At 36.1% G+C, this 26,426-nt stretch overlaps 1 protein-coding gene across 1 annotated transcript; it reads right to left on the reverse strand.

Moving 5' to 3' along the window:
- Positions 1 to 13,560: 13,560 nt before the first annotated feature.
- LOC139849961 (protein FAR1-RELATED SEQUENCE 7-like) lies at positions 13,561 to 15,381 on the reverse strand. Its single transcript, XM_071839568.1, has 2 exons — positions 14,979 to 15,381; positions 13,561 to 14,900 (listed from the first exon to the last, which is right to left on the reverse strand). The coding sequence occupies exons 1-2, from the start codon at positions 15,379 to 15,381 to the stop codon at positions 13,561 to 13,563; spliced, it is 1,743 nt and encodes a 580-aa protein (XP_071695669.1).
- Between the last annotated feature and the right edge of the window lie 11,045 nt (positions 15,382 to 26,426).

Raw genomic sequence — 26,426 nt, forward strand, 5'->3', positions numbered from 1 at the left:
TAGTTTTTAATTAACTAACCCAAAACAGCCCGCGGTGTTACTACGACGGCGTAAATCCGGTTTTACGGTGTTTTTCGTGTTTCCAGGTTTTAAATCATTAAGTTAGCATATCATATAGATATAGAACATGTGTTTAGTTGATTTTAAAAGTCAAGTTAGAAGGATTAACTTTTGTTTGAGAACTAGTTTAGAATTAACTAAACTATGTTCTAGTGATTACAAGTTTAAACCTTCGAATAAGATAGCTTTATATGTATGAATCGAATGATGTTATGAACATCATTACTACCTTAAGTTCCTTGGATGAACCTACTGGAAAAGAGAAAAATGGATCTAGCTTCAATGGATCCTTGGATGGCTCAAAGTTCTTGAAGCAAAATCATGACACGAAAACAAGTTCAAGTAAGATCATCACTTGAAATAAGATTGTTATAGTTATAGAAATTGAACCAAAGTTTGAATATGATTATTACCTTGTATTAGAATGATAACCTACTGTAAGAAACAAAGATTTCTTGAGGTTGGATGATCACCTTACAAGATTGGAAGTGAGCTAGCAAACTTGAAAGTATTCTTGATTTTATGAAACTAGAACTTTTGAAATTTATGAAGAACACTTAGAACTTGAAGATAGAACTTGAGAGAGATCAATTAGATGAATAAAATTGAAGAATGAAAGTGTTTGTAGGTGTTTTTGGTCGTTGGTGTATGGATTAGATATAAAGGATATGTAATTTTGTTTTCATGTAAATAAGTCATGAATGATTACTCATATTTTTGTAATTTTATGAGATATTTCATGCTAGTTGCCAAATGATGGTTCCCACATGTGTTAGGTGACTCACATGGGCTGCTAAGAGCTGATCATTGGAGTGTATATACCAATAGTACATACATCTAAAAGCTGTGTATTGTACGAGTACGAATACGGGTGCATACGAGTAGAATTGTTGATGAAACTGAACGAGGATGTAATTGTAAGCATTTTTGTTAAGTAGAAGTATTTTGATAAGTGTATTGAAGTCTTTCAAAAGTGTATAAATACATATTAAAACACTACATGTATATACATTTTAACTGAGTCGTTAAGTCATCGTTAGTCGTTACATGTAAGTGTTGTTTTGAAACCTTTAGGTTAACGATCTTGTTAAATGTTGTTAACCCAATGTTTATAATATCAAATGAGATTTTAAATTATTATATTATCATGATATTATCATGTATGAATATCTCTTAATATGATATATATACATTAAATGTCTTTACAACGATAATCGTTACATATATATCTCGTTTAAAAATCATTAAGTTAGTAGTCTTGTTTTTACATATGTAGTTCATTGTTAATATACTTTATGATATGTTTTCTTATCATAGTATCATGTTAACTATATATATATATCCATATATATGTCATCAAATAGTTTTTACAAGTTTTAACGTTCGTGAATCACCGATCAACTTGGGTGGTCAATTGTCTATATGAAACATATTTCAATTAATCAAGTCTTAACAAGTTTGATTGCTTAACATGTTGGAAACATTTAATCATGTAAATATCAATCTCAATTAATATATATAAATATGGAAAAGTTCGGGTCACTACAGTACCTACCCGTTAAATAAATTTCGTCCCGAAATTTTAAGCTGTTGAAGGTGTTGATGAATCTTCTGGAAATAGATGCGGGTATTTCTTCTTCATCTGATCTTCACGCTCCCAGGTGAACTCGGGTCCTCTACGAGCATTCCATCGAACCTTAACAATTGGTATCTTGTTTTGCTTAAGTCTTTTAACCTCACGATCCATTATTTCGACGGGTTCTTCGATGAATTGAAGTTTTTCGTTGATTTGGATTTCATCTAACGGAATAGTGAGATCTTCTTTAGCAAAACATTTCTTCAAATTCGAGACGTGGAAAGTGTTATGTACAGCCGCGAGTTGTTGAGGTAACTCTAGTCGGTAAGCTACTGGTCCGACACGATCAATAATCTTGAATGGTCCAATATACCTTGGATTTAATTTCCCTCGTTTACCAAATCGAACAACGCCTTTCCAAGGTGCAACTTTAAGCATGACCATCTCTCCAATTTCAAATTCTATATCTTTTCTTTTAATGTCAGCGTAGCTCTTTTGTCGACTTTGGGCGGTTTTCAACCGTTGTTGAATTTGGATGATCTTCTCGGTAGTTTCTTGTATAATCTCCGGACCCGTAATCTGTCTATCCCCCACTTCACTCCAACAAATCGGAGACCTGCACTTTCTACCATAAAGTGCTTCAAACGGCGCCATCTCAATGCTTGAATGGTAGCTGTTGTTGTAGGAAAATTCTGCTAACGGTAGATGTCGATCCCAACTGTTTCCGAAATCAATAACACATGCTCGTAGCATGTCTTCAAGCGTTTGTATCGTCCTTTCGCTCTGTCCATCAGTTTGTGGATGATAGGCAGTACTCATGTCTAGACGAGTTCCTAATGCTTGCTGTAATGTCTGCCAGAATCTTGAAATAAATCTGCCATCCCTATCAGAGATAATAGAGATTGGTATTCCATGTCTGGAGACGACTTCCTTCAAATACAGTCGTGCTAACTTCTCCATCTTGTCATCTTCTCTTATTGGTAGGAAGTGTGCTGATTTGGTGAGACGATCAACTATTACCCAAATAGTATCAAAACCACTTGCAGTCCTTGGCAATTTAGTGATGAAATCCATGGTAATGTTTTCCCATTTCCATTCCGGGATTTCGGGTTGTTGAAGTAGACCTGATGGTTTCTGATGCTCAGCTTTGACCTTAGAACACGTCAAACATTCTCCTACGTATTTAGCAACATCGGCTTTCATACCCGGCCACCAAAAATGTTTCTTGAGATCCTTGTACATCTTCCCCGTTCCAGGATGTATTGAGTATCTGGTTTTATGAACTTCTCTAAGTACCATTTCTCTCATATCTCCAAATTTTGGTACCCAAATCCTTTCAGCCCTATACCGGGTTCCGTCTTCCCGAATATTAAGATGCTTCTCCGATCCTTTGGGTATTTCATCCTTTAAATTTTCCTCTTTTAAAACTCCTTGTTGCGCCTCCTTTATTTGAGTAGTAATGTTATTATGAATCATTATATTCATAGATTTTACTCGAATGGGTTCTCTATCCTTCCTGCTCAAGGCATCGGCTACCACATTTGCCTTCCCCGGGTGGTAACGAATCTCAAAATCGTAATCATTCAATAATTCAATCCACCTACGCTGCCTCATATTCAGCTGTTTCTGATTAAATATGTGTTGAAGACTTTTGTGGTCGGTATATATAATACTTTTGACCCCATATATGTAGTGCCTCCAAGTTTTTAATGCAAAAACAACCGCGCCTAATTCCAAATCATGCGTCGTATAATTTTGTTCGTGAATCTTCAATTGTCTAGACGCATAAGCAATCACCTTCGTTCGTTGCATTAATACACAACCGAGACCTTGCTTTGATGCGTCACAATAAATCACAAAATCATCATTCCCTTCAGGCAATGACAATATAGGTGCCGTAGTTAGCTTTTTCTTCAATAACTGAAACGCTTTCTCTTGTTCATCATTCCATTCAAATTTCTTCCCTTTATGCGTTAATGCAGTCAAGGGTTTTGCTATTCTGGAAAAGTCTTGGATGAACCTTCTGTAGTAACCAGCTAGTCCTAAAAACTGGCGTATGTGTTTCGGAGTTTTCGGGGTTTCCCACTTTTCAACAGTTTCTATCTTTGCCGGATCCACCTTAATACCTTCTTTGTTCACTATGTGACCGAGGAATTGAACTTCTTCCAACCAAAATGCACACTTTGAAAACTTAGCGTACAATTCTTCCTTCCTCAATACTTCTAACACCTTTCTCAAATGTTCACCGTGTTCTTGGTCATTCTTTGAGTAAATAAGTATGTCATCAATGAAAACAATGACAAACTTGTCAAGGTATGGTCCACACACTCGGTTCATAAGGTCCATGAACACAGCTGGTGCATTAGTTAAACCAAACGGCATGACCATAAACTCGTAATGACCGTAACGTGTTCTGAAAGCAGTCTTTGGAATATCATCTTCTTTCACCCGCATTTGATGATACCCGGAACGTAAGTCAATCTTTGAATAAACAGACGAGCCTTGTAGTTGATCAAATAAGTCGTCGATTCTCGGTAGTGGGTAGCGGTTCTTGATGGTAAGTTTGTTCAACTCTCGGTAGTCGATACACAACCTGAATGTACCATCTTTCTTCCTGACAAACAAAACAGGAGCTCCCCACGGTGATGTGCTTGGTCGAATGAAACCACGCTCTAAAAGTTCTTGTAATTGGCTTTGCAGTTCTTTCATCTCGCTGGGTGCGAGTCTGTAAGGAGCACGAGCTATTGGTGCAGCTCCTGGTACAAGATCTATTTGAAATTCAACGGATCGATGTGGGGGTAATCCCGGTAATTCTTTCGGAAATACATCGGGAAATTCTTTTGCAATGGGAACATCATTGATGCTCTTTTCTTCAGTTTGTACTTTCTCGACGTGTGCTAGAACAGCATAGCAACCTTTTCTTATTAGTTTTTGTGCCTTCAAATTACTAATAAGATGTAGCTTCGTGTTGCCCTTTTCTCCGTACACCATTAAGGGTTTTCCTTTTTCTCGTATAATGCGAATTGCATTTTTGTAACAAACGATCTCTGCTTTCACTTCTTTCAACCAGTCCATACCGATTATCACATCAAAACTCCCTAACTCTACTGGTATCAAATCAATCTTAAATGTTTCGCTAACCAGTTTAATTTCTCGATTCCGACATATATTATCTGCTGAAATTAATTTACCATTTGCTAATTCGAGTAAAAATTTACTATCCAAAGGCGTCAATGGACAACTTAATTTAGCACAAAAATCTCTACTCATATAGCTTCTATCCGCACCCGAATCAAATAAAACGTAAGCAGATTTATTGTCAATAAGAAACGTACCCGTAACAAGCTCCGGGTCTTCCTGTGCCTCTACCGCATTAATATTGAAAACTCTTCCACGGCCTTGTCCATTCGTGTTCTCCTGGTTCGGGCAATTTCTAATAATGTGGCCTGGTTTTCCACATTTATAACAAACTACATTGGCATAACTTGCTCCGACACTACTTGCTCCGCCATTACTCGTTCCGACACCATTTGTTCCTTTCGTTCTATTAACCCCTGGTCCGTAGACCTCACACTTCGCCGCGCTATGACCATTTCTTTTACACTTGTTGCAAAATTTGGTGTTGAACCCCGAATGATTCTTTTCACACCTTTGGCATAGCTGCTTCTGATTGTTGTTGTTGTTGCGGTTATTATTGTTGTTGGGATGATTGTTGTTGTTGTTGTTGTTGTTGTTGTTGTTGTTGTTGTTGTTGGGCCGTTTGTTGTAGTTGCGATTGATGTTGCGATTGTTGGGATAATTGTTGCGATTATTGTTGTAATTGCTGTTGTTGTTGTATTGGTGATTCTTATCACCGTTTTCCTCCCACTTTCTTTTGACTTGCTTCACATTGGCCTCTTCAGCAGTCTGTTCTTTAATTCTTTCTTCAATCTGGTTCACTAGTTTGTGAGCCATTCTACATGCCTGTTGTATGGAGGCGGGCTCGTGTGAACTTATATCTTCTTGGATTCTTTCAGGTAATCCTTTCACAAACGCGTCGATCTTCTCTTCCTCATCTTCGAATGCTCCCGGACACAATAGGCACAATTCTGTGAATCGTCTTTCGTACGTGGTAATATCAAATCCTTGGGTTCGTAACCCTCTAAGTTCTGTCTTGAGCTTATTGACCTCGGTTCTGGGACGGTACTTCTCGTTCATCAAGTGCTTGAATGCTGACCACGGTAGTGCGTACGCATCATCTTGTCCCACTTGCTCTAGATAGGTATTCCACCATGTTAACGCAGAACCTGTGAAGGTATGCGTAGCGTACTTCACTTTGTCCTCTTCAGTACACTTACTTATGGCAAACACCGATTCAACCTTCTCGGTCCACCGTTTCAATCCGATCGGTCCTTCGGTTCCATCAAATTCCAAAGGTTTGCAGGCAGTGAATTCTTTGTAGGTGCATCCTACACGATTTCCTGTACTGCTAGATCCAAGGTTATTGTTGGTATGTAGCGCAGCCTGTACTGCGGCTATGTTTGAAGCTAGAAAAGTACGGAATTCCTCTTCATTCATATTCACGGTGTGTCGAGTAGTCGGTGCCATTTCCTTCAAAATAGTTAAATGAAACAAGTTAATCATACAGAATATTAAGAGTAGTTAATAGTATTTCGTAGCATAATATGAACTCATTTATAAAAGCTTTTTCTTCATATTAGCGTTTTATAAGTTTAAATTCGGGTAGTACCTACCCGTTAAGTTCATACTTAGTAGCTAATATACAATTCAACTACTACAATTCTATATGAAAAACTGATTGTAATAATATTTCGCGTTCAAACTTTTATACAATATTTTACAAACTTACAATACCGCTTATTTTACATAAAGCATGAAATATAGCACACAATAACTTTGATACAAGATAGTTGTGAAGACAATTCTAGCTAGTACACAAGTCGTTCGGCAAAGGCAATAAAGACACGTAATTCATACGTCCAGAAACAAGTCATGCATTCTGGTTTTACTAGGACTACTTCCCATCCTTGGTCTTGTGCAACATAACCATTATGGCCGTTGATAAGACAGCGTGTTGTAACGTCATCAAAGGGACGAGGGTTACGTAATGTCCAACAGTCCCGTAATAATCTAAAAACCTCATTTCTTACCCCAATTACCGACTCCGTCACTTGTGGAAACGTTTTGTTTAATAGTTGTAGCCCGATGTTCTTGTTCTCACTTTGGTGAGAAGCGAACATTACTAATCCGTAAGCATAACATGCTTCTTTATGTTGCATGTTAGCCGCTTTTTCTAAATCACGAAGTCCAATATTCGGATATATTGAGTCAAAATAATTTCTTAACCCGTTGCGTAAAATAGCATTTGGGTTCCCCGCAATATATGCGTCAAAGTAAACACATCGTAACTTATGGGTTTCCCAATGTGATATCCCCCATCTTTCAAACGAAAGTCTCTTATAAACCAAGACATTCTTGGAACGTTCTTCGAATGTCTTACAAACTGATCTCGCCTTAAATAGTTGTGCCGAAGAATTCTGGCCGACTCTAGACAAGATTTCATCAATCATGTCTCCGGGTAGGTCTCTTAAAATATTGGGTTGTCTATCCATTTTGTGTTTTTAAACTGTAAAATAGACAAGAGTTAGATTCATAAAAAAATACTTATTAATACAAGCAATTTTTACATATATCATAAAGCATAAGAACACTATATTCCATATATTACACCACACGAATACAACTATCTTATTCCGACTCGCTCGTTTCTTCTTCTTCGGTTTTGGTTCGTTTTGCCAAGTTTCTAGGGATATATGATGTTCCCCTAATACGAGCCGTCGTTGTCCACATTGGTTTAGAAAAACCTGGTGGTTTAGAGGTTCCCGGGTCATTGTTACAACTTAAGGACTTCGGGGGTTGACGATACATATAAAGTTCATCGGGGTTGGAATTAGATTTCTCTATTTTTATGCCCTTTCCCTTATTATTTTCTTTTGCCTTTTTAAATTCAGTTGGGGTAATTTCTATAACATCATCGGAATTCTCGTCGAAATCCGATTCATCGGAGAATTGGTAATCCTCCCAATATTTTGCTTCCTTGGCGGAAACACCATTGACCATAATTAACTTTGGTCGGTTGGTTGAGGATTTTCTTTTACTTAACCGTTTTATTATTTCCCCCACCGGTTCTATTTCTTCATCCGGTTCCGATTCTTCTTCCGGTTCCGATTCTTCTTCCGGTTCCGACTCTTCTTCCGGTTCCTCTTCGGGAACTTGTGAATCAGTCCACAAATCATTCCAATTTACATTTGACTCTTCATTATTATTAGGTGAGTCAATGGGACTTGTTCTAGAGGTAGACATCTATCACATAATATCAAACACGTTAAGAGATTAATATATCACATAATATTCATATGTTAAAAATATATAGTTTCCAACAAAAATGTTAAGCAATCATTTTTAAAGAAAACACGGTCGAAGTCCAGACTCACTAATGCATCCTAACAAACTCGATAAGACACACTAATGCAAATTTTCTGGTTCTCTAAGACCAACGCTCTGATACCAACTGAAATGTCCCGTTCTTATTGATTAAAAACGTTCCATATTAATTGATTTCGTTGCGAGGTTTTGACCTCTATATGAGACGTTTTTCAAAGACTGCATTCATTTTTAAACAAACCATAACCTTTATTTCATCAATAAAGGTTTAAAAAGCTTTACGTAGATTATCAAATAATGATAATCTAAAATATCCTGTTTACACACGACCATTACATAATGGTTTACAATACAAATATGTTACAACAAAATAAGTTTCTTGAATGCAGTTTTTACACAATATCATACAAGCATGGACTCCAAATCTTGTCCTTATTTAAGTATGCGACAGCGGAAGCTCTTAATAATCACCTGAGAATAAACATGCTTAAAACGTCAACAAAAATGTTGGTGAGTTATAGGTTTAACCTATATATATCAAATCGTAACAATAGACCACAAGATTTCATATTTCAATACACATCCCATACATAGAGATAAAAATCATTCATATGGTGAACACCTGGTAACCGACAATAACAAGATGCATATATAAGAATATCCCCATCATTCCGGGACACCCTTCGGATATGATATAAATTTCGAAGTACTAAAGCATCCGGTACTTTGGATGGGGTTTGTTAGGCCCAATAGATCTATCTTTAGGATTCGCGTCAATTAGGGTGTCTGTTCCCTAATTCTTAGATTACCAGACTTAATAAAAAGGGGCATATTCAATTTCGATAATTCAACCATAGAATGTAGTTTCACGTACTTGTGTCTATTTTGTAAATCATTTATAAAACCTGCATGTATTCTCATCCCAAAAATATTAGATTTTAAAAGTGGGACTATAACTCACATTCACAGATTTTTACTTCGTCGGGAAGTAAGACTTGATCACTGGTTGATTCACGAACCTATAACAATATATACATATATATCAAAGTATGTTCAAAATATATTTACAACACTTTTAATATATTTTGATGTTTTAAGTTTATTAAGTCAGCTGTCCTCGTTAGTAACCTACAACTAGTTGTCCACAGTTAGATGTACAGAAATAAATCGATAAATATTATCTTGAATCAATCCACGACCCAGTGTATACGTATCTCAGTATTGATCACAACTCAAACTATATATATTTTGGAATCAACCTCAACCCTGTATAGCTAACTCCAACATTCACATATAGAGTGTCTATGGTTGTTCCGAAATATATATAGATGTGTCGACATGATAGGTCGAAACATTGTATACGTGTCTATGGTATCTCAAGATTACATAATATATAATACAAGTTGATTAAGTTATGGTTGGAATAGATTTGTTACCAATTTTCACGTAGCTAAAATGAGAAAAATTATCCAATCTTGTTTTACCCATAACTTCTTCATTTTAAATCCGTTTTGAGTGAATCAAATTGCTATGGTTTCATATTGAACTCTATTTTATGAATCTAAACAAAAAAAGTATAGGTTTCTAGTCGGAAAAATAAGTTACAAGTCGTTTTTGTAAAGGTAGTCATTTCAGTCGAAAGAACGACGTCTAGATGACCATTTTAGAAAACATACTTCCACTTTGAGTTTAACCATAATTTTTGGATATAGTTTCATGTTCATAATAAAAATCATTTTCTCAGAATAACAACTTTTAAATCAAAGTTTATCATAGTTTTTAATTAACTAACCCAAAACAGCCCGCGGTATTACTACGACGGCGTAAATCCGGTTTTACGGTGTTTTTCGTGTTTCCAGGTTTTAAATCATTAAGTTAGCATATCATATAGATATAGAACATGTGTTTAGTTGATTTTAAAAGTCAAGTTAGAAGGATTAACTTTTGTTTGCGAACTAGTTTAGAATTAACTAAACTATGTTCTAGTGATTACAAGTTTAAACCTTCGAATAAGATAGCTTTATATGTATGAATCGAATGATGTTATGAACATCATTACTACCTTAAGTTCCTTGGATGAACCTACTGGAAAAGAGAAAAATGGATCTAGCTTCAATGGATCCTTGGATGGCTCAAAGTTCTTGAAGCAAAATCATGACACGAAAACAAGTTCAAGTAAGATCATCACTTGAAATAAGATTGTTATAGTTATAGAAATTGAACCAAAGTTTGAATATGATTATTACCTTGTATTAGAATGATAACCTACTGTAAGAAACAAAGATTTCTTGAGGTTGGATGATCACCTTACAAGATTGGAAGTGAGCTAGCAAACTTGAAAGTATTCTTGATTTTATGAAACTAGAACTTTTGAAATTTATGAAGAACACTTAGAACTTGAAGATAGAACTTGAGAGAGATCAATTAGATGAATAAAATTGAAGAATGAAAGTGTTTGTAGGTGTTTTTGGTCGTTGGTGTATGGATTAGATATAAAGGATATGTAATTTTGTTTTCATGTAAATAAGTCATGAATGATTACTCATATTTTTGTAATTTTATGAGATATTTCATGCTAGTTGCCAAATGATGGTTCCCACATGTGTTAGGTGACTCACATGGGCTGCTAAGAGCTGATCATTGGAGTGTATATACCAATAGTACATACATCTAAAAGCTGTGTATTGTACGAGTACGAATACGGGTGCATACGAGTAGAATTGTTGATGAAACTGAACGAGGATGTAATTGTAAGCATTTTTGTTAAGTAGAAGTATTTTGATAAGTGTATTGAAGTCTTTCAAAAGTGTATAAATACATATTAAAACACTACATGTATATACATTTTAACTGAGTCGTTAAGTCATCGTTAGTCGTTACATGTAAGTGTTGTTTTGAAACCTTTAGGTTAACGATCTTGTTAAATGTTGTTAACCCAATGTTTATAATATCAAATGAGATTTTAAATTATTATATTATCATGATATTATCATGTATGAATATCTCTTAATATGATATATATACATTAAATGTCTTTACAACGATAATCGTTACATATATGTCTCGTTTAAAAATCATTAAGTTAGTAGTCTTGTTTTTACATATGTAGTTCATTGTTAATATACTTTATGATATGTTTTCTTATCATAGTATCATGTTAACTATATATATATATCCATATATATGTCATCAAATAGTTTTTACAAGTTTTAACGTTCGTGAATCACCGATCAACTTGGGTGGTCAATTGTCTATATGAAACATATTTCAATTAATCAAGTCTTAACAAGTTTGATTGCTTAACATGTTGGAAACATTTAATCATGTAAATATCAATCTCAATTAATATATATAAATATGGAAAAGTTCGGGTCACTACAACACTTATGTCACAGGGTGAGATACATGCCTCAAAATCTTCTATGTTCAAAGATCAGCTTTCTTTATAACAGGAAGGCTGTGAGGACATACCAACTCTACCCTTATCTTCTGGCACTACTTCTCAGACTGAGGCACCAGTCACCATGGTTGGCCTGCATCAGGCTTTGACCAAGTTGACTAAGGAGTTTGATGACAAGCTCTCTGATGTGCAGTCTAAGATTAATAATCTTAACTTTAATAATAATTTTATTTCAAAAGATGAGCTGATGGAGGTAATGAGGTTGGTTGGGGATGTGCAGGGGTTGACTAGTACAGGTGGTTCAGGGTCTGTTATAGAAATTAATCACAGGTTGGCTGAGCTGGAGAAAAGAATGGTTGGTGTTGATGAACTGAGACAATGCTTTACTGGGTTTGCTTCTGATATTTGTTCTCTCAAAAATTAACAGACTGAAATTTGGAAGGTCATATCTTCTCTGCCTTTAGATGATGTCAAAAAGGGGGAGAAAAAAAAAAGGTCAGATGATGCAGGTACTGCAGATGCAGGTTTGCAAGTGTTGAGGGGGAGCAATCTAAGAGGACTCAAATTGAGGAGGAGCATCAGGTTGAGGGGGAGAATATAACTGATAGGGGTGTTGGTGATACTCAAATGGTTGTTGTTGGTGGTGTTGGTGATATTCAGGGGAGTTCTAGTGCTGTTGTGGTTGCTTCTATGCAAAGGACAGAGGGTGATCTAAGGGCTCAGATGAACAAAAGATTTAGATTCAGAAGATATGAAGGTGATGTTGTCAAGGTTGAGGTTGATAAATCTGAATTTGAAGGTGTAACTCTACTGCTAACAATGACACACTTACCAGATAGGAGGTTAAGAGTTAAAATAAATCAAATTGTTCGTTTGGGTTTTTTTGAGTGGAAAGGCATAACTGTGTGTATCAAAGAGTATGCAGGAGTTCAAGTTGTTGTGAAAGAAGTGTTGAAGAGAGTTTATATGCTGGTACATTTGGTGTTTGAAGAAGGGTTTATAAGTTTTAAGAATTATGAGGTGTTTTGTGGAATGTTTGATCTAGAGATGAAAGAAAAAAGAGCTAAGGGACATGTTGAAAGGTATGTTGTCCCTAAACATTTAGAGTTTGTTGATGATAAGTATGTTGAGTATTTGGATGGTTTGATGTTTAAGACAAATGGAAATCAAAGGATGTTGATTAGGGTTGATCAGTTTGAAGGGGCTAGTATTGAGATGTTAATCAGTTTATTATCCAGATGTGAGACAGAGCAAACTTTTCCTTTTAGGGTTCAATTTTGAATCACTTGTATAGCAAGCTAACCATGTTGAAGAAAATTCCTCACATGAAGAACAAGTGTAAGCTTATCGAAAAAGAAGTATGCTAAGGTGGTTAATTAGGTGTACAGGTTGTTTTGACATCATCAGATAGGGGGAGATTGTTGGGAAAATGAAAATCTGATGAGTCAAAAGTATGCTAGAGTCTGGAGATTTAGAGTCTGAAGTTGCAGACTATGATGTTTACTGAAGTTAATGGTTTGAGATTTCTTGATGCCTAAGCTAAGGAATATTCTGGAGATATGTTTAAAGTTTAAGAAGATTTGTTTTGATTCGGTTTTATCTTCAGAAGATTAACTTTAGAGTTATTTTCATATTAGTTTAGTTTTTAAGTTTATCTTTACCTTATTTATAGCTAAGTTATTTTGGAAACCAAATCTTTAGATTTGGTGTTTATCTGTATAAATAGGGTCGTATGGTTTGCTTTGAACTTGTATCTTTGCAGGATCAACATTATCAATTTTATATTTCATTATCGTGTTCTCTCAATTCTTGCACTAATAATTCTTATTTATTGTTTAATTGAGAGTCTGGTGTTCATAGTTCAATTACTGCGAACTAATAAACAAACTAAATACAACAAATTACTAATGAAAACCTATGGGTTTCTAGTACGTGGACAAGTATTCTTGTTGTGACCTTCAGTTCTGCATATACCACATTTTGGAGCTTGCTTTTCACGTTCATCCATCTGGTTCTTCATACCTTTTGATTGCTTCCGCCCCCTGTGCTTAATCAATCTTGATGGATCGGCCATAATTTTTCATTCTATATGTGTCCAGTAGCTCGCATCTCTTAATGGATTAAAATGATCGCTATATTGCTCTCTCCATGTTGGAGTTGTATACTTTTTACTAATTTGTTTATTTATATCCTCGTTTAGATGGCTACATACGGAAATGGCATGAGAGCAAGGTAATGTTTGGTGTTGCCAAATACCACATGAACACCTTTTCTTTTTAAACTCCACTGTGTAATCAGTTCCACCTTCTCCACTTCTTTGATAAGTTGAATGAACCTTGTAGATACCTTGTTCTTCATGATAATATGTTGTTTTGTAACGTTGAGCTCTTTTTGCCCGTTCGTTAAAGACGTTGAACATGAACTTCGAAAGTGGTGAATTACATAGCCTTGCTTCTCTACTTTGATTGTAGAAGTGTTGTCTGGTGTAATCAAATGTATATTCGATACAAGCTTTGATCGGAATCATTCGGGCATGACGGAACACATTGTTGAGGGACTCAGCAATATTTGTCGCTGTGTTACCCCAACGACTCCTCTGACTGTCCCTATACACAGTCCATTTGCCTACATCAGCATCTTGCAAATATTGCCAAGCCTCAACACTAGCTTGTTTGATGGCTCGCAAAGCATTCTTGTACAATATTTGATTTGTTGTTGAACCGACTGTCCAACACAAGTGTTTGAGCGATTTCACTTTAGTGTATTTGCTCAACAAGTTGCTACGAATGTGGCGCAAGCAGTACCTATGTTCCCAACCATATGTTTGAGCACCCATTGTATGTAAGATACCTTGGTGTCGATCAGAGATGACACACAACTTTTCGTTTCCAATAACATTTTCTTGGAGCATTTGCAAAAACCAAGACCAACTTTCGTTACTTTCTTCATCAACTAGGGCAAAGGCAATAGGTAAAATTTGATTGTTAGAATTTTTGGCAACCGCTGTTAACAGTTTACCCTTATAACTACCTTTCAAATGGGTGCCATCGATGTAAATAATTGGAATACACAGTTTAAACGCTTTAATGGCTGGACCGAATGCCCAAAACACAAATTTAAAGGTGTCGAAACCTTCATAAATTTCAGGTCTATTTTCAAACACAACAATTGTGTCTGGATTGGTAGTAACTAATTCATTTACATAATTTGGTAAATGAATAAAGTTACTTTCCCAAGTTCCAAACAATCGTTCGATTGCAATACGCCTAGCATTCCATGCTTTGCCGTAACGGATATCCACATGCCATGTATTTTTTATTTGGGCTTGGATGTTGGCAACAGGATAAGCAAAGTTCACACATATTTGATGTTCAATTTCAGTAGCAATTAAGCTGGAGGTTAAACAACGATTGTTGTTTTCTGATACGTATCCATAACACGTGTGTTCATCTTTCTATTTTGTTATTTTCCATACCTTAGATCGATTGTGAGACGAACCACTAACACTCCAGGCACAATGGTATCTTTCTTGTAGACCCTTAAAACTTGAGCTAGTTGTTCTACAATGTGCTTGCCAATAACCCGGCTTGCTTTGTGTAACAACTATTTCTCTATTATGGTGTATATTCCATTTTTGAACAGCATAAATAAGTTCGGATTTGTTCTGAAACACCATTCCTTTGGAAATAATACCGATCCCCTTATCATAAAAAACCCATGAAGCTTCTTGGTCGTCATCGTATGAAAAACTATTACTATCTTCACCTTCATTAACAAACCCAAAACGTGAAACTGGGGTAGGCTCCAATTGTGGTTCCACTTGCTCTTCTCTACCTTCGTCACCCGAAACATTATCTTCAACGCTATATTCAGAAACTGTATCATCGGTTGCAGTAGACATACCATCATCTGGGTCTACTACATTTTCTACTTCGTCTCTTCATTCTTGTTCATCTTCAACAACTGTTGAATGGTAGTTTGATGTTGATGGACCACCCTCCAAAGTTTGAATAAGATCAATATAACCCGAACCTTGGGTGGTTGAAAAAACTTCCTCAAACTGAATTTCAATTTGAGCCTCGTAATTTGGATCATTCTGAGAATAAAAATATATTGTTTCCAAAGTGTTATCATCAGTAAGTTCACTTTTCCATTCATTTCCATTGAAAAGAACCCAAAGAACATTTTAAACGTGTGTGATCTTTGACTCACACCTACATAATTATACGCCATTTAGTTTAACTGCATACAGTTAACCTTGGTTGTCAACACTGTAACATCCCGCGTTTTTCCGTTAAATTTATTTTTAACACTGTCTTTTTTTTTTTTAATAATATCCTTCGTTATTTAAATTCGTAGTTTCCGTTGACGAACGTTCATAATATTCTCGTTATTTAATTATAACATCACTCGTTTACTTGAGCGTTTTTAAAATATTCGTTTGGTTAATTCCCGCACCCGCTTTGAAACTTAAGGGACTAAACTTGCCAAGAGGGCAAAGAGATGACTAGGTCAACTAGTCAACCTTCACCCTCCCCCATTCATTCCAACCTCCCCATTTCATTACTTCCATTTTTATTCTCTCAAAACCTCAAACACAAAATCATCATCTAAATTCGGTTTAGGGAGCTAGCAACAAAACAAATTACATATTTGGAATCCTCTCTTCATCCTCTACAATTTGATACCAACTTCATCTCTTTTGGGTAACAATTCTAAAACTCTAGATTTTCTCTAAATTCGTGTTTTTGACTTGAAATGGTGTTAGTTAGTGTCTATGGCTCGTGTATAACATGAATATATGTTTTGTTTGCTCGATTCGTTGTTTTGAGTAACTAGTTTGAACATTTGAAATGGGTGTGCTAAATCTTTGATTTTGGAAGAGTTAATGTTGTTAAATTGTCAAAGTTCATGTTTTAATTGTGTTACTAGTATCACTAGCTTCGTTTTGATGCGTAGGTTGATTAAGAAAACTTCAAAAGCATGATTATTGATTTTGAGATGTTTGACTAGGGTTGATGGTTCTTGACATGAATTTTTGGATGCTTGAATGCCATGGAATGTTAATTGTTAGTGTTTAGTTGTAATGTATGCCTCATTACCTTCAAAACGGCATATCATATGTGAGAATTGGATTTCCGAAACTCAAAATGCATTTGATGAACTTGAAAATTTGAAAGTAGACTTTTATTGATCACTTGACGAGAAATCGGTTGTTGAAAATGATGTTTTTGATTGATGATACATGTTTAGTTGTGTTCCTTGTCAAAAGAGCTTTCCAACGGTATAAGATACGCCTTCTAGTTGTTTTACGGTTTGCGTTTTATGGTTGTTTGAAGTTTTGACCAAGACTTGAACATTTGAAACTGACCAGGTACCAGGCCACGCCTAATGTCGCGGCGCGACACCTCTGGCCGCGGCGCGGCATATGCCGTGGTCAGGTTCTGACCTCCATGTCCAAAATACGAAAAATGTTTGGCATACTACGGACCTCCGATTCACATGAAACTTGTTCTGACATGCTCATATATGGTTAAAAACCTCAGAAAAATAGTTCGGGACCCGACCCGAACGTGTTGACTTTTTCGTTGACTTTGACCAAGTTTGACTTTTAGTCAAACTTAACCAAACTTTTATACAATCGTTCTAACATGCTTTTATACTTGATTCTTGCATGAAACTTGACAACGTGATTCACATGCTATACTATTCGAGTCATAACGAGCCATAGGACTAATTGAACACATTTCACCCGACCTTGTGTCGTAACCGGTTAATTGATACAACTTATTTGTTTAGGTCAAGGCTAAGCAACTATCATGCACACGTTTACTTTGTGAAGTACTTTTATACTCGTGCACTCGAGGTGAGATCATAGTCCCATCTTTCAACAACTTTTATACTTTTAAATTATGGGATGAGAAACATATACAGTTTTATACTACATACTTTTATACTTTGAACACAAGTACAAGGAAACAAACATTCCACAGCGAGTTAGAACAAAAATCCTCAATTCGATTATCATTAGTTACACTTGCAGGGTGTAAGCGAGAACTTATATTGTGTGGCCATACGGGTTTGACAAACCCTCATTACGGACGGTTCGCTACCGTCTACGGATGAAATATATTTTCGAGAAACAGTGTATGTTCTAACACTATTGTGATGGGGTTCTATGGGAGGAAACGTTAAGTCTTGATAATTGGGTGCTCGCGAACAATACTTTTGGAATGCAAACGATTTTGATAATCAACTATGGGAATACTAAATCTTGTGGTTCAAAAACAACGTTTACAAACACCTATGATTTCACCAACGTTTTTCGTTGACAGTTTTTCTATATGTTTCTCAGGTTCATACTTGGCTATTTGATACATGCTTCCGCGTACACTCATACTTGCTTGGAGTCGAGCATACATGCATACACTCTGATTTCTTGCTTGGGGTCAAGCATACATACATGCATACGCTAGTGATAGCACCTTTGGATTCAAACATATTGTTTACATACTTACGCTATTTATAGCAACTGTGATTTTTAAACTAATTATGTCGCAAGTTATTTCATTTATACTTTATGACTTTTGTAAACTTAAACTTGTTGTCGATCCGTTTGGTGAACTAAACTTTGCAAGTCATGTACCTTTCAAATAAATGCGACATAATTTTGGTCAAACGAGTCTCATATAGGGACTACGACCACGTTTCGGGACCTCAGTTAGCGACGCCGTCAATGACGATTTTGGTCGGGTCGCCACAGATGGTATCAGAGCTGGTTTAACCTTAGCCGTAAAGGTAGTCACGCGCGCCGGCTGTTAGGCCGGGCACTCATACGGACTATGCTTTTTGGCGGGTTAATCGTAGAGGGGGTTCTCACAGTGTTACCTGTGACGAGGCATTGGCTCTTACCCCTTGCGATCCCTTGGAATTTGAGGGTTGGCAGTTTGGCAGAAATGCGGGCCGTAAAATCAGTGTCTGAGGTACACTAAGTGGTCACCAAGCGGTTAGCTGGAAAGGCACTGGGTGGGTTTCTACCCCATCTGTCGCTACAGATGGTATTAGAGCGTTGGTTGTAGGGAACTAGGATGTGCATTAGTGTGTCTGACAGAGTCGTTGGGACGCATTAGTGAATCTAGACTACAACCGGATAGTTAGCCATTGCATTCTGACATACATTGCTATAGATAGCACTTACTTGACTACTTGTGCATTATACTTGAATCATTCTTAGGCAAACTTTTTAACGGTACCCAACCTTCATCATACGAACTCGTATTCCGCCACTTTTTGGTAACACACGTGAATTCAAGGTTTATACGCGTACGGATGACCACGACTTCGTTAGTCACTCTAGTTCGGGAATTCTGACTCCTTGGTTGTTATCCACCCCGTCTCAGCGTACTATCCACGAGTGTTGTAAAGTTACCACCACCACTCTAGATGAGTATCGCCATCACTATTTATCACTACGGTTGCGTACTACTCATTATCATGACTCGTTACTCTTTTCATACCTGAATACGTTATTGTCTGACTCGAACCGCATTGACGTGAACAAACATTTATACACTTCCCTCGGGGAACGCTTCTTTAGAATTGCAGAAATTCTTTCGATTTAATACGAGTCACGTTTGAGACGTCGTTACACTTTGTTCATTCTAGATCTTCACAGTTACACGAACTTGATGTTATGGAGTGATGTGGGAATGGAGGTATGAGTTAGCGTAATATAACGACACTCGATCAACGTGGTTATATTACGGTAAGACATACCAAAGTTCTAGTGACACGTGATGGTGGTTAGACTCGATCAACCTAAACACCACCATGTGCCATGTACATGACTTCATCTATTCATGTTTGGACATCTGAAAACTCCAAAAGTACTGACAACAACCATACCGGGGACACACCTTCGAATATTGTCGAACCATATTTATGCTTCCGAATGAATGACGAATTCTTTCAACTTCAAACATACGTTATACATGAATACTATCTCGTCCTCGCACAGTTTTATCAACGAACTACAATATACCTGTTATGCTCACACCGAGGTGGAAACTTCTCTCGTATTACACTCGTACTTCCGTATAAGGAAATCTTTGATTCTAAATTTTCAATGGAGAGATAGACTCTTCACGTTATACTAGTACTCGCCTCGAGGGTGAATAGCCCCGACGAACGTTTTCAGAGACCGATGAGAACTTGCTCCGACAAACGTTTTTGGAAACAGATAAATCTTTCGCGACGCAAATTTCTTGAGAAATTTGTTCTAACTAACGTTTTCGAGTCCTGATGTACCCGTTCAAACATACCTTACAGAAATGTACCTCATTTCAGATCGAGATTCTTGTTTCACTTCTAGATTTCGGAGTGCTTTTCGAAAAGCCTCGGGACCACGTTTAAACATGAGTACAACACATCAACGCATCTCGAAGGGCCAAACAAACATACGATTCAAACCTTGGAAATCATAAAACGAATTCGTGTTATCGACTTCAAAATTTCTTGAGAAAAGTCATTGCCTTTACTAAATTCTCTTACGCCGATGGTTATCATTCAAGTCTTAACGTCAGACCTTTTGAAATCTTATGTAACCGGAAACGTCATTCTCCTTTTGTAGAACCAAGTTAATGATAATCAAACCACCGAACCCGAGCTAATTCATGGAACAACCAAGAAACTTCTTTAACCTCAGAAGGGCTCGAGACGACCGTAGTCGCCATAGGAGCTATGCCACTGTTAGACGTAAAGTTTTTAAATTCCATGTGGAAAATCACGTGACGTTAAAAGTCGCACCTTGAAAAGGTGTAGTCCATTTCGGAAACGTAGAAAGCTATATCCGCGATGTTTTTAGTCCTTTTGAAATTTTGGGGTGTGTTGTGCCCATTGCTTACCGCTTCGAACTTCCGACTCAAACAAATTCCGTTCATCCTACATTCTGTGTATCAAACTTAAAGGCGTGTCTTGCGAGACAAGAACTTGTTATCCTCTTCGATGAACTTACTATCAACGATAAACCTCACTTCCAAGGAGGTAACGTTGGTGAAACTATAAATCGTGGAACAAAACTTTAAACCAACGTAAAATCGCGACTGTCGAAGTTCGTTGAAATACCCGAGGGAGTACCTTCACTTATTCGTAGAACCGACAACGCAAGATCTCGAGGAAGAAACAACGACTACTTCCAACTAAATTTCGGGACGAAATTTCTTTTAAGGTGTAGGTAATGTAACATCCCGCGTTTTTTCGTTAAATTTATTTTTAACACTGTCTTTTTTTTTTTTTAATAATATCCTTCGTTATTTAAATTCGTAGTTTCCGTTGACGAACGTTCATAATATTCTCGTTATTTAATTATAACATCACTCGTTTACTTGAGCGTTTTTAAAATATTCGTTTGGTTAATTCCCGCACCCGCTTTGAAACTTAAGGGACTAAACTTGCCAAGAGGGCAAAGAGATGACTAGGTCAACTAGTCAACCTTCACCCTCCCCCATTCATTCCAACCTCCCCATTTCATTACTTCCATTTTTATTCTCTCACAACCTCAAACACAAAATCATCATCTAAATTCGGTTTAGGGAGCTAGCAACAAAACAAATTACATATTTGGAATCCTCTCTTCATCATCTACAATTTGATACCAACTTCATCTCTTTTGGGTAACAATTCTAAAACTCTAGATTTTCTCTAAATTCATGTTTTTGACTTGAAATGGTGTTAGTTAGTGTCTATGGCTCGTGTATAACATGAATATATGTTTTGTTTGCTCGATTCGTTGTTTTGAGTAACTAGTTTGAACATTTGAAATGGGTGTGCTAAATCTTTGATTTTGGATGAGTTAATGTTGTTAAATTGTCAAAGTTCATGTTTTAATTGTGTTACTAGTATCACTAGCTTCGTTGTGATGCGTAGGTTGATTAAGAAAACTTCAAAAGCATGATTATTGATTTTGAGATGTTTGACTAGGGTTGATGGTTCTTGACATGAATTTTTGGATGCTTGAATGCCATGGAATGTTAATTGTTAGTGTTTAGTTGTAATGTATGCCTCATTACCTTCAAAACGGCATATCATATGTGAGAATTGGATTTCCGAAACTCAAAATGCATTTGATGAACTTGAAAATTTGAAAGTAGACTTTTATTGATCACTTGACGAGAAATCGGTTGTTGAAAATGATGTTTTTGATTGATGATACATGTTTAGTTGTGTTCCTTGTCAAAAGAGCTTTCCAACGGTATAAGATACGCCTTCTAGTTGTTTACGGTTTGCGTTTTATGGTTGTTTGAAGTTTTGACCAAGACTTGAACATTTGAAACTGACCAGGTACCAGGCCACGCCTAATGTCGCGGCGCGACACCTCTGGCCGCGGCGCGGCATATGCCGTGGTCAGGTTCTGACCTCCATGTCCAAAATACGAAAAATGTTTGGCATACTACGGACCTCCGATTCACATGAAACTTGTTCTAACATGCTCATATATGATTAAAAACCTCAGAAAAATAGTTCGGGACCCGACCCGAACGTGTTGACTTTTTCGTTGACTTTGACCAAGTTTGACTTTTAGTCAAACTTAACCAAACTTTTATACAATCGTTCTAACATGCTTTTATACTTGATTCTTGCATGAAACTTGACAACGTGATTCACATGCTATACTATTCGAGTCATAACGAGCCATAGGACTAATTGAACACATTTCACCCGACCTTGTGTCGTAACCGGTTAATTGATACAACTTATTTGTTTAGGTCAAGGCTAAGCAACTATCATGCACACGTTTACTTTGTGAAGTACTTTATACTCGTGCACTCGAGGTGAGATCATAGTCCCATCTTTCAACAACTTTTATACTTTTAAATTATGGGATGAGAAACATATACAGTTTTATACTACATACTTTTATACTTTGAACACAAGTACAAGGAAACAAACATTCCACAGCGAGTTAGAACAAAAATCCTCAATTCGATTATCATTAGTTACACTTGCAGGGTGTAAGCGAGAACTTATATTGTGTGGCCATACGGGTTTGACAAACCCTCATTACGGACGGTTCGCTACCGTCTACGGATGAAATATATTTTTGAGAAACAGTGTATGTTCTAACACTATTGTGATGGGGTTCTATGGGAGGAAACGTTAAGTCTTGATAATTGGGTGCTCGCGAACAATACTTTTGGAATGCAAACGATTTTGATAATCAACTATGAGAATACTAAATCTTGTGGTTCAAAAATAACGTTTACAAACACCTATGATTTCACCAACGTTTTTCGTTGACAGTTTTTCTATATGTTTCTCAGGTTCATACTTGGCTATTTGATACATGCTTCCGCGTACACTCATACTTGCTTGGAGTCGAGCATACATGCATACACTCTGATTTCTTGCTTGGGGTCAAGCATACATACATGCATACGCTAGTGATAGCACCTTTGGATTCAAACATATTGTTTACATACTTACGCTATTTATAGCAACTGTGATTTTTAAACTAATTATGTCGCAAGTTATTTCATTTATACTTTATGACTTTTGTAAACTTAAACTTGTTGTCGATCCGTTTGGTGAACTAAACTTTGCAAGTCATGTACCTTTCAAATAAATGCGACATAATTTTGGTCAAACGAGTCTCATATAGGGACTACGACCACGTTTCAGGACCTCAGTTAGCGACGCCGTCAATGACGATTTTGGTCGGGTCGCCACAAACACAAAACTCCTTCTAATCGTTGTGTTATCACCAGTAAGCCAACCATTTTGGAATGAAATTTGCCCTCCCCAAAGAAAATGAACCATGAATGGACGAATTATAGACATTTTTGTAATTATTGATGTATGAAACTGATTAAGATTAGTTTGAATTGTGTTGTTGGTGTTTGAAACTGACTTTGAAATGCTTGAATTGTGTTCTTGGTGATGTTTGTGTTTGAGTCCATGATAAGGGTGATATAAATAAATGAAAAAAGATGATAAATCAGATTTTGACATGATAGGTTAGCAGGTTTCAGTCCATAATTGAGGCTAGGGTTGCTGGTTTCAGTCCATAATTGTGACTGGCGATGCAGACTGCAAAACCGAAGTTTGAAGCTTCAGTTTTGCTGAAAAGCCTTCAAAACCGAAGTTCCAAACTTCGGTTTAGGGTTTCTACTGACAGACCACACAAAACCGAAGTTTGAAACTTCGGAAATGGCAAAACCGAGGTTCCAAACTTCGGTTTTACCATTTCTGCAACGAATTTTTCATTTTTTCCAGTTTTGAAAGTTGGTTTAAAATTATTACCATTTTAAAAAAAAAGTCCAGAACACATACACCGCCATCCAAGACCTTCGAACCGAGCTCGGTTTCTTGAGTGTATTTAAAGAGATTTTGAATTGCTTCCGCAAAATCAAAATCATCCACATTATCATGTAGACACAATGAATCGTCGATGATCCCCATATCCTTATTAAACTTCGATCATTTGGAAACACGGCTACCACCATCTTTATCTCCAACAATCTTATAACCAACAACTTTTGGGGACTTCAAGGAAGCTTTATCCTTTTAAAGATTTGTTATACCAATGCATGAAAAAAACCCACACACGAAGAATTCGAACAAACACAATATTTCCTACCACTGGTCATGCCCTCAACTGTTACTTTCGACGTGTGACGATTGCTCCAAATCCATATGGACGAACACGTCATTCATCGATTTCATTGCGAGGTATTTGACCTCTATATGATACGTTTTGTAAACATTGCATTCTTTTGAAAAGGCACACCATAAATGTATATTTAAATCAAAGGTTTTTGACATCTGATGATTTCTACATATAGACAATCACCGTAATAATAGTTTACAATAGTACTTCCGTTGACAATGCAGTCAAAAAAAGATACATGGTGATGATTTGGTGAATGCAACGTTTCCTCGAAAAATATGCCATGTAAGACTCCATGCACATAGCTTGTATAACATATAAGCAAACAGCGGAAGACTTCTAGAAACCTGAGAATAAACATGCTTAAAAGTGTCAACACAAAGGTTTGTGAGTTCATAGTTTTAATGTTGCGCATAATCTGTATATAAAGGTGGATCACAAGATTTCAGTTGTTTCATCCGAAACGTTTATCAAAATATTCTACGAAATTGAGCACCCTGGTAACTAAACTTAACTTATATATAATTTATACCCTTTGTATAATCATCTTAATAATACACGCAAACCAAGGTGTACGCTTCTCAAATAGAATACGTCCGTTAAAAGGCTAGTGCTCTAGCTCGGACGGGGATATCAAGCCCTATGGATCCATATACTACTACTCGCGCCCACCAGTTCTTATAACTGGCAGTTACTAGTTACCAAAGCTAAGAGATTTTCGGTTCAAACTCAGTGTAGAATTAAGTATGTACTTGTATCCATTGCGTTTAAAATAAATTGCATGTATTCTCAGCCCAAAATATTTAAAGCATTTAAAAAGGGAGCAAATGAAACTCACCTTAGCAGCATATAAAGTCGTTCACCAAAATGTGACCGAAACTCGGATTACCAAATAACCGTAGATCTCAACCTAGAGAACATATGTTGGTCAATAAATGTCTATCAAGCTAGGTCAGGTCATAGTGTATCACAATCCTAATGCTCGAGATCGACATACAAAAGTTATCCAAAGTCGTTTCAAAAAGTCAATTTTGACAATAGTTTAACAAAACGAGACGTACCTTATATAAGGATTCATTTACTCGGTTGGTAATATTCAAAAATCCAATTTATCAATCTTACAAACAAGTTTTTTAAATATTAATTGCAGATTCAAAAGCAATTCCAATTAACGTCAATCATAATTCAGTTGATCATATCTTTTGATTCGTTCACCGAAATTACGTGATTTCTAAATGAAAAGTTATTGATTTTTCGCCAGCTTTCCAAAAACATGCATATCATATACCTTTTATCAGTAATATATGTATTTAATTCGTGATTCATCATAAACTGTTTAACGACGAAATTTAGCATACAAGCATGCATAAACATATATACTCGAGCACTAGACATGGATACATTATTAATATATAAAAGATAAGATATGAGTGCTTACGTATCAATATTGAGATTAAATATTGTAAGAAAGTATGTAGACTCAACAGAGATGATAAACACTAGGTTTGACTTGCGAACAATACCCATGAATATTATCCATAACCTCCATAGCTATAACCCATAGTTTCCTTAGCCTTATCCCGTATGAAAACCCATTTTGAAAGTGACACGCTCATGAACTCGTCGTAGTATTTTATGTATATATACTACTAATAATAATATTAGGATTAATAATAATAATAATAATAATAATAATAATAATAATAATAATAATAATAATAATAATAATAATAATAATAATAATAATAATAATATAAATATAATACAGAGAGATATAGATTGATATGTGTGTGTGTTGAACGAACCGAATAGTAGTAACAAACTAAAAGGGTGTTCGAATGGTTGGGTTGATCATGGTAAAGGTGGCCGTTGATTTGACCGTGGTGGTTCTAAGGTGAAAGGTGAAGGTTGTCTTGGCCGTTGGTTTAAAAATCAAAAGGAAGTGAGGTGGTGATGGTTCTTATGTGGTGTTGAAGGTTGAGATGGGAGACAGAGATGATAGATGAATCATGAAGTAATAATATAAACTGGTGGATCATATATTTGCATATACATGTACTTATATAATATATAATATAGTAATTTTATATTAAAGAATTAAAAGAACGTGCAAGTATGAATTGAAAAGTAAATCAAATTCAAATAGTAATGCCGAGGTTTTGGATTCTTATATGTCGACATGATTAAATATAATATATATAATATAAATATAATATAATAATTATAATAAAATAATATAATAATATTAAAATTTTAAAAAGTCGTATTTATTAAATACTTCA

This window comes from Rutidosis leptorrhynchoides, chromosome 5 (genome assembly GCF_046630445.1).
Source record: "Rutidosis leptorrhynchoides isolate AG116_Rl617_1_P2 chromosome 5, CSIRO_AGI_Rlap_v1, whole genome shotgun sequence".
NCBI lineage: Eukaryota > Viridiplantae > Streptophyta > Magnoliopsida > Asterales > Asteraceae > Rutidosis > Rutidosis leptorrhynchoides.